Here is a 13464-nt window from a genome sequence, read left to right as displayed (position 1 = left end):
CAATCTTTATCTCAAAAATCAATCTTTATCTCACTAATATGCAAGACTAATCCGAAAGGGCCATATTCGATGTGATTCTAACTCCCTATGGTCGGGGAGGTCGAATCTGATTCTAACTCCCTATGGTCGGGGAGGTCGAATCATCGTGCACAGTACCATCACAATAATGAATCTTCCGCAAGGGCCATAACGATAAAATAAACTTAGATCTAACCTCAAATCAGAGGAAAATCTAAGCCTGTGCACGTACCATGGTAATCAAAACACAACTAACTCCATTGTCTTCTCAACAAATGAGAGAGACGGGTAATAACCTAGTCAAGCATCTATAGTGAGATATAAAACAATATCACAATCCTTTTAGCGAGCATAAATCACAATATAATTCGATTCAAAGTCAATTCCAATATCCAATAATTTTTATGCTCATCACAATTCAAATAATAAAGTTTTCATTTTTTTTCATGAATATTACCATCACAATTCAAAACATATTCTATCACAATTTTCCAAAACATAATTTACTTAATCCATAACAATGCTTAATACTTATGGAAATACCATTTCACAAAGCCAAATTCATACATACAATAACAATTTTCAATAATCATGGAATTAAATCCAATGCTTGTTAAACATAATTCATAAGAAAAATATATCATTTAATCATATGAAATATTCAAAACAAAATCGATTAAAAACTAGTTGTGCACAAACCTCGATGTTGTCTCCACGATGCGGACTCGGTGTTTCCTTCCCTTTTCTTTGAGTCCTTGTTAGCTGAGAAACACAATTTGAAGTGTTTCAGTACTAAATTAAACTGTCTCTATCGATGGTGTTTGGTAAATAATGCACTGAACTCAATTATTCACTTAATCACCTAATATACCGACCCTCGTTGCGTTTTAGGTAAATTAGGTTTTAGTGTCGTTAATATGTCACATTTGATAGGGTTTTAGGTTTGGTATGTTTTACCAAAGTCATTTCCTTGCTTAGTGCATTTTAATGCAAATTGCTGGATTACGGGACACTGGTTTGACCTAACCGGACGATCTAGTTACCTCGGTTTTCGGGTCTCGGTCGAAACTACAAACTTGTAGATCTAGGTCTTATTGCACGCGGTGCAAAATTTCAGGTCAATCCGAGTTAAGTAGACCAAGTTATGGTCATTACAATATTGCTGGTCAAGTGGTACCATTTTAGGTCAATTTTAGGTCAAATTGGTCAATTCTGGTTCGGCCAGTTTTTGGACCCGAACTTGTGCAAGTTGTTTGACTTGCTTATGGTCATTTCTGGGCTTTGGTGTCTTCATAAGACTTGTAGGTATGGGTCTTAACTATTCTTGGTTAAAATTTCAGGTCAATTGGACCTGGTTTGAGTGAGTTATGGCCTAAACACTCACTGCTGCCCAATTGGTCATTTTTCAGGTCCTAATTGCACCTAATCCGAATTGGTCATTTTTTTAGGTCACCTTGCAAGCAGAATTTTGGCATGGTTTCTCAATGAAAGTTGGCACATTTTGTGCCTAGTTTCACCTCAAATTGGTCTCATACCAATTGAGGTTACACATTCAAGGTTATAGGCTAAAATATACACTGCCCTCAATATGCATTTCACACCCCAACTTCAAACACACACTTACCTTTGCCATTTGTTTACTTACCTACCAAACTGTTTTGGCACATTACAAAACATTTTCTACATTACATTAACATTATTTTGGGCAGATTCCAATCACCCTCAACACACCAATTATCATTCACAATTATAATTTCTAAGTACCATTACAAACACACCTAAACATTACAAACTTTACATACCCTTTACAATGTTAATTTACATACATATCATCAATCCTTCTAGGTCAATATTCTGCTCACACTTCCTTCAATATATACCATTACCCAAGTGTCCACAAGCTGCCACAAACCATTCTTCAACATCACATTGCCGTACCAATATACAATTTCCCATCCAAGTGCATAAATCACCATATAACATGAAGTAAATCACTAGGTTACTAAATCACCATGATCAACATTATTTCTCATCAATTATATGCATATTAAATCATCAAAAACGTGACCCCATGGCTGTCCAAATTGAAAACAACAATAACCCTTCAAACTCAAAATTTTCCTCCACCAAACTAACACCCATAACATAAACATAAACTTTAACAAAGAACTTCTCAAAAATGCAAACTTACCTTTAATTGTAAATTGCTAAACCTTCACCAAACTTCTCAAAATTGGTATCAATATCTTCCTTGTGGTGTGTAGACCATTTTCCATGAAAGAACCCAAGTGAATGAAGTTGAAATGGAGAGAGGAAATCAAGCTCAAAGAAAACGTAAATGGAGGTTTTCAAGGGTTCTTCAATTCGGCCATTTGAGAGGATTTGAGGAAGATGGGATTTCAGATGGTTAGTGGACCTACATCAGCCATATTTCATGTTAAATTAATCCTATAGTGGTCCACTAAGAAGAATTAAATCATATATTAAGTTAACTTTCCCATAATCCACATTTAACCCATGATTTCCACTATTTATTTTAGGTACCACCAAATTAATTTTTCATTTCATTTTCTAAGTGTAATACTATTTATTTTTAGTGGACATTTAGGTCAAAAGACAATTTGGGATGTCGAATGACCATAATGCCCCTGTTCGGGTTACGTTCCCAATTTTTCGGTAACACCGGGTTTTATCTGTTTTTCGATTTCTCACTTTTTTTTGTACTAATTATTTAATTTTTCTTTGATATTTCTAATGGTATTTGTACTTTAATTGATGTCTCTATAAGTCTTAAAAATATTTTCTAGGGTTCCCATGATCAGGCTAGTCAACGGTGCACGCCGTGACTTCCCGGTGCGGTCACCCATCGCTAGGGTTCCCGGCTCGCTTAACTTGATCACATTTCTTTGCTATTATTTTTCCTTTGTTTTTCTTGTATTTTCTTTTCTTGTATTTCATTATTTTATGTCTCCTCCCTCGTGTCAAAGTGTAGTTCTAGGCATCCTAGCTGTCCGACAAAGACTGGTCACCAGGCAATGCAGCACTCTAGAACTTTGGGGCGTTACAATGTCTTCCCAGAGGAGCTTCCAGGGTTGCCACCAGGAAGGGAAATAGAGTTTTGCATTGATGTTGTGCCGGGTACAAACCCCATATCGATGCCACCTTACAGGATGGCACCAGCAGAATTGAAAGAGCTGAAGGAGCAACTACAGGAGCTTTTGGACAAGGGTTTCATACGTCCGAGCACTTCACCCTGGGGTGCTCCTGTTTTATTTGTGAAAAAGAAGGATGGGTCATTGAGGTTGTGTATCGACTACAGACAGCTGAACAAGGTGACTGTGAAGAACAAGTATCCACTTCCTCGGATCGATGATTTGTTTGATCAGCTCCAAGGAGCTAGATTCTTTTCCAAGATAGACCTGCGGTCAGGCTACCATCAATTGAGAATCAGGAATGAGGACGTGTCCAAAACGGCTTTCAGGACAAGATATGGTCATTATGAGTTCTTGGTGATGTCTTTTGGACTCACTAATGCACCAGCAGCCTTCATGGACTTGATGAACAGGGTGTTTAAGCCATTTTTGGACCGTTTTGTCATCGTATTCATAGATGACATTCTGGTATACTCTCGGACCGAGGAAGAACATGTGTGGCACTTGAGGATGGTGTTGCAGATTTTGAGGGAGCACCAGCTATACGCCAAATTTTTGAAATGTGAATTTTGGCTAGAAAGCATCTCATTCTTGGGACACGTGGTTTCAAGTGACGGTATTCAAGTGGATCCCAAGAAAATTGAAGTCAGAATCGATTGGCTTAGGCCTACAACAGTCACTGAGGTGCGAAGTTTTCTGGGTTTAGCTGGTTACTACAGGCGTTTTGTACAAGATTTCTCCAGAATAGCGGCTCCCCTAACTAAGTTGACCAGGAAGAATGTTCCATTCATTTGGACAGATGACTGTGAGGTGAGTTTCCAGAAGCTCAAGGAGTGTCTAACCACTGCCCCTGTGTTGACACTACCTGTGAGTGGTGAAGGATACGCCGTGTACTGTGACGCCTCCAGAGTTGGCCTAGGGTGTGTTTTGATGCAAAATGGAAAGGTAGTGGCTTATGCTTCAAGGCAGCTGAAGAGGCATGAGCAGAACTACCCCACCCATGATTTGGAAATGGCGGCTGTAGTCTTTGCACTAAAAATCTGGAGACACTACCTGTATGGTGAAGTGTGCGAGATATACACCGACCACAAGAGTTTGAAGTACATCTTCCAACAGAGGGACTTAAACTTGAGACAGAGGAGATGGATGGAGCTTCTGAAAGACTATGATTGCACCATCCAGTACCACCCTGGGAAGGCCAATGTTGTGGCAGATGCCTTGAGCAGAAAATCTTCTGGCAGTTTGGCGCACATTTCAGCAGAGAAAAGACCATTGATTCAGGAAGTACATGAGTTGATGGATCAAGGTCTAATCCTAGATCTTTCAGATGAGGGGGTATTGTTGGCTCACTTTTCAGTGAGGCCAGACTTGAGGGACAGAGTTAGAGTTTCCCAGCACAGAGACCAACAATTGATGAAGATCATAGAAAGAGTACAACAAGGTGAAGGTGGTGAGTTTGGATTTGCCAATGATGGCGCCCTAGTGCAAGGTTCTAGGATATGTGTGCCCGATGTGGACAACCTCAGGAATGAAATCATGCAAGAGGCACACTATACACTGTACAGTATCCACCCAGGTTCCACCAAGATGTACCATGATGTGAAAGATAGCTACTGGTGGAATGGCATGAAGAGAGACATAGCAGACTTTGTGTCCAAGTGCTTGACTTGTCAGAAGGTGAAGTTTGAACACCAGAGACCGTCAGGGAAGCTGCAAGAGCTCCCTATCCCAGAATGGAAGTGGGAAATGATTACTATGGATTTTGTGGTGGGTTGCCTCTTACCACGCGAGGATATGACTCGATATGGGTAATTATAGACCGCTTGACCAAATCAGCTCACTTCTTACTCAGAAGACTACATACTACGTGGCACAAGATGCGGCTCTACATTCGAGAAATAGTCGATTGCATGGAGTTCCGCTTCCATAATATCCGACGAGGGCCCGATTCACTTCTCGATTTTGGAGAAAGTTGCAGGAGGCACTTGGCACCGCTGATTGAACGATCTGACCTTCCACCCTCGAGATGCATGCGGATCAGAAAGGACGATCAAACATCGGAAGACATGCTTCGCATGAGTGTCTTGGATTTTGGAGGTCGATGGGATGAGCGACTAGCTCGGTGGAGTTTGCTTACAACAACGATTATCACTCCAAAGATAGGGTTGGCACCCTATAAGGCATTATATGGAAGAAAGTGTAGGTCTCCTCTGTATTGGACAGAAATGGGGGAAGCGAAAGTGCATGATGTAGACCTAGTACAGTACACTTCAGAGATGGTTCCCTTAATCGAGGAGCGATGACTTTCAGATGGCGAGAAGAGTTATGCGGACCCAGACGGAGGATGTGGAGTTTGCGATGGCGACTATGTATTCCTGAAGGTATCTCCAATGAAGGGAGTCATGAGATTCGGAAAGAAGGGCAAGTTGGCACCTCGGTATATCGGACCTTTTGAGGTTACTGATAGAGTTGGAGCAGTTGCCTACCGGTTAGAGCTACCACCCAACCTTTCTCACGTTCATCCCGTGTTTCACATCTCCATGCTCAGGAAATACATTCCCGATCCTTCTCATGTACTGCAGCCGGATGTGATAGAGCTAAAAGAAAATTTGACATTTGAGGAGCAGCCTGTAGCCATAGTGGACTACCAAGTGAGACAGCTGAGATCCAAACAGATCCCTATGGTTAAGGTTTTGTGGAGGAGTCAGTCAGTGGAAGAGTGCACCTGGGAGTCAGAGCGGGACATGCGTAGCAAGTACCCTTACTTGTTCAATGCATAATCATGTGTTTTATTCTGCCTTGTGTAAAAATTCGAGTACGAATTTTACGTAAGGGGACGAATGTAACACCCCAAATTTTATTATTTATGAGTATTTTTGATATTTTAATTTTATTTAAATTTTAGGAATTTTTTTGAGATTTTTCGAATTTTAAAAATCGGGTTCGATTTTCCGAAAATAAAAACTTTGATGATTTTTAAAAATTAATTTAAAGACCACGTGGCAAAACTAAAAATATATTTGGAGTCTACGTATTTTTCTGAGTTTTACGGAATTTTTTCTGAATTTTTGGACCTCGTTTTCGGTCCAGTGATAAAAATTCAAAATTTTGTATTCGAATCGAACCGCCGAATCGAATCCGGACCAGATCGGACCGGTCGAATCGAACCGGCTCCTTTCCTTTTTCTTCTCCCGCGCGTCGTCCCTCTCTTTTCTCTTTCTTTTCTCTCTCCTCCCCTCCCTGCTGTCGCTCCAGTTTCTCCGCCAAATCCGGCCGATCCGGCCACCGATTGGACCGGGTCTTGTGTCTAAAATCATCTACTCGGTGAGAGCTTTCCATAGACACCAAGAACGCCGAAATCCATCGAGCGGTTTGTCCGATTTTTGCTCGGGAAGATTTTAGCCCATTTCGACTTTTGGGCTAGATTTCTCGAAAACCGTGAATCCCACGAGGAAACCGAGGCCACCAAAGACGCTCCATTCGCCGAGAGCTTCGCAACGACATAAATTTCGAATTTTTCGACACCGCTTTTTCGGAGGTCCCACGAACTTCGCAGTGTAATTTCGAGCATTAAATGAGCTTAGAAAATTCAAAAATTTCGTGCTAACCCCGTGTTATGGGCTTCGTAGGTATCCTCGATTCGCGGAAATTCGACGATTGATCGGTGCGCAAATTTCGAGATGCACGTTACCGGAAAAGTCTCTGAATTGGGCCGAGGTTTTGGCTAGCCCCCCATTGTCAGACGCCCCGAGCGCGTCCCCGAAGTCGGAATCGGCAAAGGTAAACCCGAACCTAGTTTTTACGTAATTTTCTAGTGCTTAAATAGGATTAAAAATCCATAAAATATTTGTGGTAGCTTAGAAAATTACGATTCTTTTTGCAATAGCTTAGTAATATTGCTAAGGACCGCGGGGCAAAGTTTTATAATTTTTAGAGCTTGTTTGGGCAGTTTTTGCAAAAATGATCAATAATAAGGACTAAATTAAAATTTTGCGTATTGTGATGGATGACTGATTTGATGGGCCCAGGAGGGGCTGTGTGATATGATTGAACTGTTGATATATGGATTGTGAGTATAGAAGTGTGTTTTGAACCCTTTTGCAGGTTGGGTAGGTCCTAAGTATAGGGGAGACTCTGCCGGATTTTCGGCACAACTTAGGACGTAATTGGTCTTTTTCTTTGTTTGTATTGAGTCAGATTGTATTAAATAAATGTAATATGATTGTCGTGAGGGATGACCTTCTTCCTCCGCCCAGCCGCCACAGTAATTTGTCGTCAAGTCTGTGAGTAGAATATTAATTTTAATTATAATTTCGATATTATTATATGTTCAGCATGCCCATGCATCACTTATATGCATATATTTATGTAGTTAAATTCTAGGCACGATATATGTTGCATTCATAACTGTTGATGTGCCATGGATGTTGTTGTGGTAATTTGGAGCAGTGTGCGTGCGTTGGCGTGCGTGTGATATGGTGTGGACTATGGATAGGGCCAGGCGATCCACGGCTTGAGTAAGTCGCTGGGAGCCGATTCTTCGATGGGTAGTCACGGATTGAGTTTTTCGCTGTGACACTAGATTTGTTTATTAAGTGGAAGTCCGAGCTTGAGTAATTCGGTGGCACCAGGTTGGATTTAAGAGAGTCAGATAGGGATCACCCCATATGTTATGATTGATACTACAGGGTGTGTGAGTGCTCCAAATTACCTTTTTGATGTTATGATGTGAAAATATTGTGTATGTTGCATTTCACTCTACAGGTTGCATTAGTTTCAGATAGTTATAGAGATTATAGTTAAGATTGATATTTTACTCTCTGAGTCGAACGCTCACTCCTGTTCAAAAATTTTTACAGGCCACAGGAGGATATTTTGTTCTGGGTTAACCTGCCTTTTTACCTCGCAGGTTGTTTATCAATATTGTGTAATTTTAATTACTCCTAGAATTTCCGCATGTGTTAGCAGTAATTATTTGAATTTGGTCTGTAATATTATTATCATGTTGGACCTGTAAACTTAATATTTTAAGTCATGTTTGATGGATTGGATGAGGGAGCTGAGCTCCCATTTATTATTATGTTGATGAGTATGTGGAGGGTGAGCTGAGCTCCCCAATTGACTATATATTGTGTTTACAGGTCGGGTGAGTCGAAAACTCCCCGTTGGAAAGTCCATTTTATGGCCGGACTCTGTCCGTTTGTTTTCTTGATATTGGGCCCAAATGGGCCTTAGAGTTGGGTTAATGAATAGTTAAGGCTTACTACGGGCCTCGGGGGCTTTAGGCTGGCCCAGGTCCTAGTGCCGGTCCGGCCCATAGGTTGGGTCGTGACATCTACACCCAAACCCTTCTTCCCTTCATTCTCTCTTTATTTTCATATATTAATAAAAATAATACAAACTGTTTAAACAAAAAAGTTAATCAGTTTCTTTAAATTAAATATATAAATAATTAAAAAATATATTTTTCAGTAAAAAATATAAAAATAATATCCAAGAAATTAAAAATTAAAAAAACATAAATTCAAATTTAATATCCACATAATGTAGTAAAATTTTTATTTTTATTTAATAATATATTTTTCAAAATATATGTATTAACTAATTAATTTCATTAAAATAGAGCGATTATATTATAACATTTTTTAAAATATAAAAATTAATTAATTAATTTTTTTTAAAGTAAATGATTAAATAATTTAATAAATATAAAGACTAAATAATATATTTAATAAAATACAGTAATTAAATAATTAATGTTATTAAAATATAAAAATTAAATAATAATTTTTTCTTTATAATAAAAGACATATTACATTCTACCCTAAAATATAAGAATTCCAAAAAAAAAAAATTCATATAATTGATTCATCAAATGGAGAATACAGTGAATGAAAGCCCTTTTTTAGGTTCCAAGTTGTGGTCGGCGGGGGTCGCATTCTTATCAGGAGACTGCCTCCATTAAAGGAAGCCACGCGGACAGTTTTGTAACCCTCCGATTCATTTTGTAAGTCTTAAAAGGAAAAAAAAAAAAAGTTTATGGATATTATTATTATTATTATTGAAAAAAATATTTTTTTTAATAAATAATTTTTGCTAAAATCCTATTAAAATAGTACTGTGGTGGTTGAGGAGGCGGTGGAGGGGGTGGGGGGTGTGTGTTGTGTTAAAAGATAGAAAGAGGGACGGTGCTTGTGTAAGCCCATGTGGGATGTGGGTTCTTACTTCTACCCTTACTCTTGATAGATTGGTGGAAGTTCCAATGCTTGTCTCGTCAGGAGAATGCAACTAAATTTTCAGACTCTCTCTTTTGGGCCCATTCCATTTACTCAATTTTCATCACATACCCATTTCTTTTCTTTCCTTTCCTTTCACTTTATATATATATGTATATATATATATATATATATAAATTATGTATTTTATTTGGTTATTTTCTAGGATCCCTTACCCGCAGACAAGAAATATAAAGGCTGAAAGGGGGCGAATCAGTGAATTCTGAAGAAATCAGGGAGTGAAAATTGTGAAACGTCCAAAAAGACAAAGGAGGGCGAGCTGAGATCAGCCACATGCGTGGTTCCTTCCTTCCACCTCTTAAGGCCCCAGTTGAGTTCACCACTCCCTCGCTTCAATCTCTGGATTAGCTAACCCATGGATTTTCAGTGTTCCCTTCTGGGTCCCCCAACTTCTCCATTTCTTCACCTTACTTTCCTCGTCATCTCTTTTTTTTTTTTTTTTTTAAATTAAAATTTGCTACTTAATTAAGAATTTAAATGGCTTTACCAACTGTTGAATCTGATTGAAGGTATGAAACAACGCAGGCGTTTGACTCCAAAACTCGATATTAATATGAGTTGACGTTGGCTTTACCAACGATGATATTAATTAATCTCAAGAATTTTTCAAACTTTTTTTCTAGTTTATTTAGTTTTAATTATGATAAAATCGAGCCAAATCAACTCGGGAGGTTCAGAATTTAAACATGTAATCTTGTTGCAGCAGAGTCTCCAAAGGTATAAGAACAGATATTGTACATTGAATAATTGTGATAAACAAGAAAGCATAAGCTTATCTCATATGATAATAATTGAAATACCGATTATAACCTGCGACAGCAGCAGACAAAAGTGAAAAGTCCAGCAAATGAAGTGAAAGTAAATGAAGTGAAAGTATCGTGGCCATTCCATGCAAGCTCCTGGAACAGCTTAAGGGAGAGCGAAACCAAAGGGCTATTTCGTCATTAACTGGCATGCCTAGTGAAGGTAGCGCCTTTAATGCCAATTTCGTAATTTCTTTGAAATGCAAGGTCTCTCTCCCATGAAGGCATGCATATAAGGCTTAGCTGATCTCCCAGCTTTCCATTATATGCATATTCCACATACCTTCTCTTCTTCCATTCTCTTGTACTTGCAATTGCAACAGACTAAAAGAATGAGAGGGGCTATCTTGCTGTCGGTGCTACTGATTGCCACCTGCCAATTTTCCTTATCCATCAGGGACGGTTAGCTTTTAAACCTGGAACATGCTTATATGCTTATGCTTCTGTTTCTCTGCCCATACATGTATAGTTATAGGAACATAACACTTGCACACCTGTTCCTGAGAAAACCCAGATCAAGAAATGCCTGTTGGCACCAGAAAACTTACTAATGAATTCAATTTAATTGGCGTCCATTCCATTTTTGGCTAACATAAATGGAGGTGGCAACTTGTTTTGATGCTGTATTTAAGATTAGATGGCCCAAATGACCTTTTTTTAATGGTGTTGATCCTTTCTTTGATGGAGAGGTCAACTTTTTATCCATCTTCTTGGCCTTAACTAGTTGACAGATATCTGCAGAGTTTTCTGCCAGGTTTAAAGGCTTTTCACCCATCTTTTTTAGCGGTCATATTCATATGTGAAAGACATAAATTTTGCAAAAAAAATAATAATAAAAATGAGAAGGGGCCGAAGGGCATTGGCAGATATTATATAGATCATCATGTAGATTTGCTATGCTCCTGATTGGTTTAATTTGATTTCATATATCTAAATCCTCTGACGAGAACTGGGTTTCTAGCCCATCTCCATCTTCTGTACGAGCACATTGGACCACTTCACTGCTGGCCCTTTGCAGTTGCAGGTCGAGCCAGCAAAGATGCACATGATATTTAAAACTTTGGCTTTAGAAAGAAAGGATAGCATCGAAGTTATTACTTGCCGGCTTACTATAAATAGCTCAGAATTTTCAATACTACGGCCAAAACTGGCATATGGAACCATGTCAGGGGAGAAAACAATGTTCTGTTATATACAGAGTTACAGCCGGATGAAGTCATTTTCCCTTTCTGCTTTTGGCCTCTTCTTTTAATTGGCTTGTTACTTTTATTGCAGGATTAGTTAAAAACGGCAACTTCGAGCTCGGCCCCAAGCCATCGGACCTGAATGGCACACAGGTGAAAAATCCCAACGCCATACCAGATTGGCAGATTTCTGGGTTTGTAGAGTACATAAAATCAGGGCAAAAGCAAGGGGACATGTTGCTAGTGGTGCCAGAGGGAGCCTATGCAGTTAGGCTTGGGAACGAGGCATCAATTAAGCAGAGACTAAGAGTTATAAAGGGCATGTACTATTCAATCACGTTTAGTGCTGCTAGAACTTGTGCACAGGAAGAGAAATTGAACGTGTCTGTGTCTCCTGATTGGGGTGTTCTGCCAATGCAAACTATGTACAGTAGCAATGGATGGGACTCCTATGCCTGGGCCTTTCAAGCTGAGTACCCTGAGGTGGATCTTGTCATACATAATCCTGGAGTGGAAGAAGATCCTGCTTGCGGTCCTCTCATTGATTCAGTGGCCATTAGAGCTCTGTTTCCTCCCAGACCAACTAATAGTAAGTTCACAAAAACTAGAGGTAGATACCCTGTTTTTGTAAATTGTTAGTCCTTGGAGAGGTGGCTAAAATTGCAGGCAAGCACTACGCACCGATCAATTTTTTATTTTTCCGGTCTTTGTCAAGGGAAACATAAAAGCAAGTGGCAAAAGTAGATCATTAAAGGGGGCAATAAAGGAGAAATAGGAAAAAGTTTATCTGTTTCATTTAATAATTAGAAATTTCTTGTATATGTTGAACAGAGAACATATTGAAAAATGGAGGTTTTGAAGAAGGTCCATACGTGTTTCCCAACACATCCTGGGGTGTCTTAATCCCACCAAACATTGAAGATGATCACTCTCCCCTTCCAGGGTGGATGGTGGAATCCCTGAAAGCAGTAAAGTACATAGACTCAGACCATTTCTCTGTCCCACAAGGAAGACGAGCCATAGAACTTGTAGCTGGAAAAGAAAGTGCCATTGCCCAAGTAGCCAGAACCACCATTGGCAAAACTTACACCCTCTCTTTCGCAGTTGGCGATGCCAGCAACTCCTGCGAAGGGTCCATGGTGGTAGAAGCTTTCGCCGGTAAAGAAACTCTCAAAGTTCCTTACGAATCAAAGGGCAAAGGTGGATTCAAGCGTGCAGTGCTTAAATTTGTTGCTGTTTCAAACAGAACTCGGCTTATGTTCTATAGCACATTTTACGCCATGAGGAGTGATGACTTCTCTTCCCTTTGTGGACCTGTTCTTGACGATGTGAAGCTGTTAAGCGTTCATAATCCACGACGAATGATGTGAATGGGATCGATGAATGACGAGAGCCACAATTCGCAGCTATACTAAGAATATATTTTTGTTATATAAAGAGATGCGAGCAATGGGTACGGTTTTCTGTGTGAGCCTAATAATTTATATAAATCCAAAAATAAGAATATATCAATTTTAGGATAGCTATTATATATATAATAAGAATATATATTGTGATTTCATGAAGTGTTAATGTATTTTAAAGGATTAAATAAGGATAAATTTTACTTTAATTTTTCTTCAATTCATGGAAATCCATGTATGCTAAATTATCCTTATTTAATTCCAGTTGTTTATGATTGAATAAATTCATGTCTTGCAGTTCCATATATATTAATAATTAAACTGCACTGAATTTTAATTTAATAATATTGAAATTATTTTAAAATTTCAAAGCCTTAAATTTAAATATCAATTAAAAGTTTAGGTATTCCTAAGAGCTAATTCATTGAAATTTTACATTGAATATGAATAATATGTGCGTAACGCTTAAATAAAATAAAAAATCTTAGTAAAATTATCATAATTTTATCAAGATGTCGAATCCTATCCTTGAATATTGAGGGGATTTTGGGTGTCAATTAAAATTAATTATAAAAAAAATCTCAATTAAAATTAATTATAAAAAAAAA

General features: G+C 38.7%; 1 protein-coding gene and 1 long non-coding RNA gene across 2 annotated transcripts; both read left to right on the top strand.

Moving 5' to 3' along the window:
* The first annotated feature begins 7401 nt into the window (after nucleotides 1-7401).
* LOC131170509 (uncharacterized) lies at nucleotides 7402-8205 on the top strand. Its single transcript, XR_009141261.1, has 2 exons — nucleotides 7402-7453; nucleotides 8030-8205. It is a non-coding gene; the product is annotated as an uncharacterized LOC131170509 (long non-coding RNA).
* A 2144-nt stretch (nucleotides 8206-10349) lies between these two features.
* LOC110637325 (protein DUF642 L-GALACTONO-1,4-LACTONE-RESPONSIVE GENE 2) lies at nucleotides 10350-13159 on the top strand. Its single transcript, XM_021787374.2, has 3 exons — nucleotides 10350-10671; nucleotides 11545-12042; nucleotides 12285-13159. The coding sequence occupies exons 1-3, from the start codon at nucleotides 10536-10538 to the stop codon at nucleotides 12821-12823; spliced, it is 1173 nt and encodes a 390-aa protein (XP_021643066.2). The 5' UTR covers nucleotides 10350-10535; the 3' UTR covers nucleotides 12824-13159.
* Nucleotides 13160-13464: the final 305 nt, after the last annotated feature.

The sequence above is a fragment of the Hevea brasiliensis genome, chromosome 11 (genome assembly GCF_030052815.1).
Source record: "Hevea brasiliensis isolate MT/VB/25A 57/8 chromosome 11, ASM3005281v1, whole genome shotgun sequence".
Taxonomy (NCBI): domain Eukaryota; kingdom Viridiplantae; phylum Streptophyta; class Magnoliopsida; order Malpighiales; family Euphorbiaceae; genus Hevea; species Hevea brasiliensis.
This window is presented reverse-complemented; position numbering and strand designations above follow the sequence as displayed.

Coding starts and splice junctions, on each gene's coding strand:
- LOC110637325 (XM_021787374.2), top strand. CDS start 10,536: ATGCATATTCCACATACCTTCTCTTCTTCCATTCTCTTGTACTTGCAA. Junction 10,672..11,544: donor TTCCTTATCCATCAGGGACG/GTTAGCTTTTAA, acceptor CTTTTATTGCAG/GATTAGTTAAAAACGGCAAC. Junction 12,043..12,284: donor TCCTCCCAGACCAACTAATA/GTAAGTTCACAA, acceptor TATGTTGAACAG/AGAACATATTGAAAAATGGA.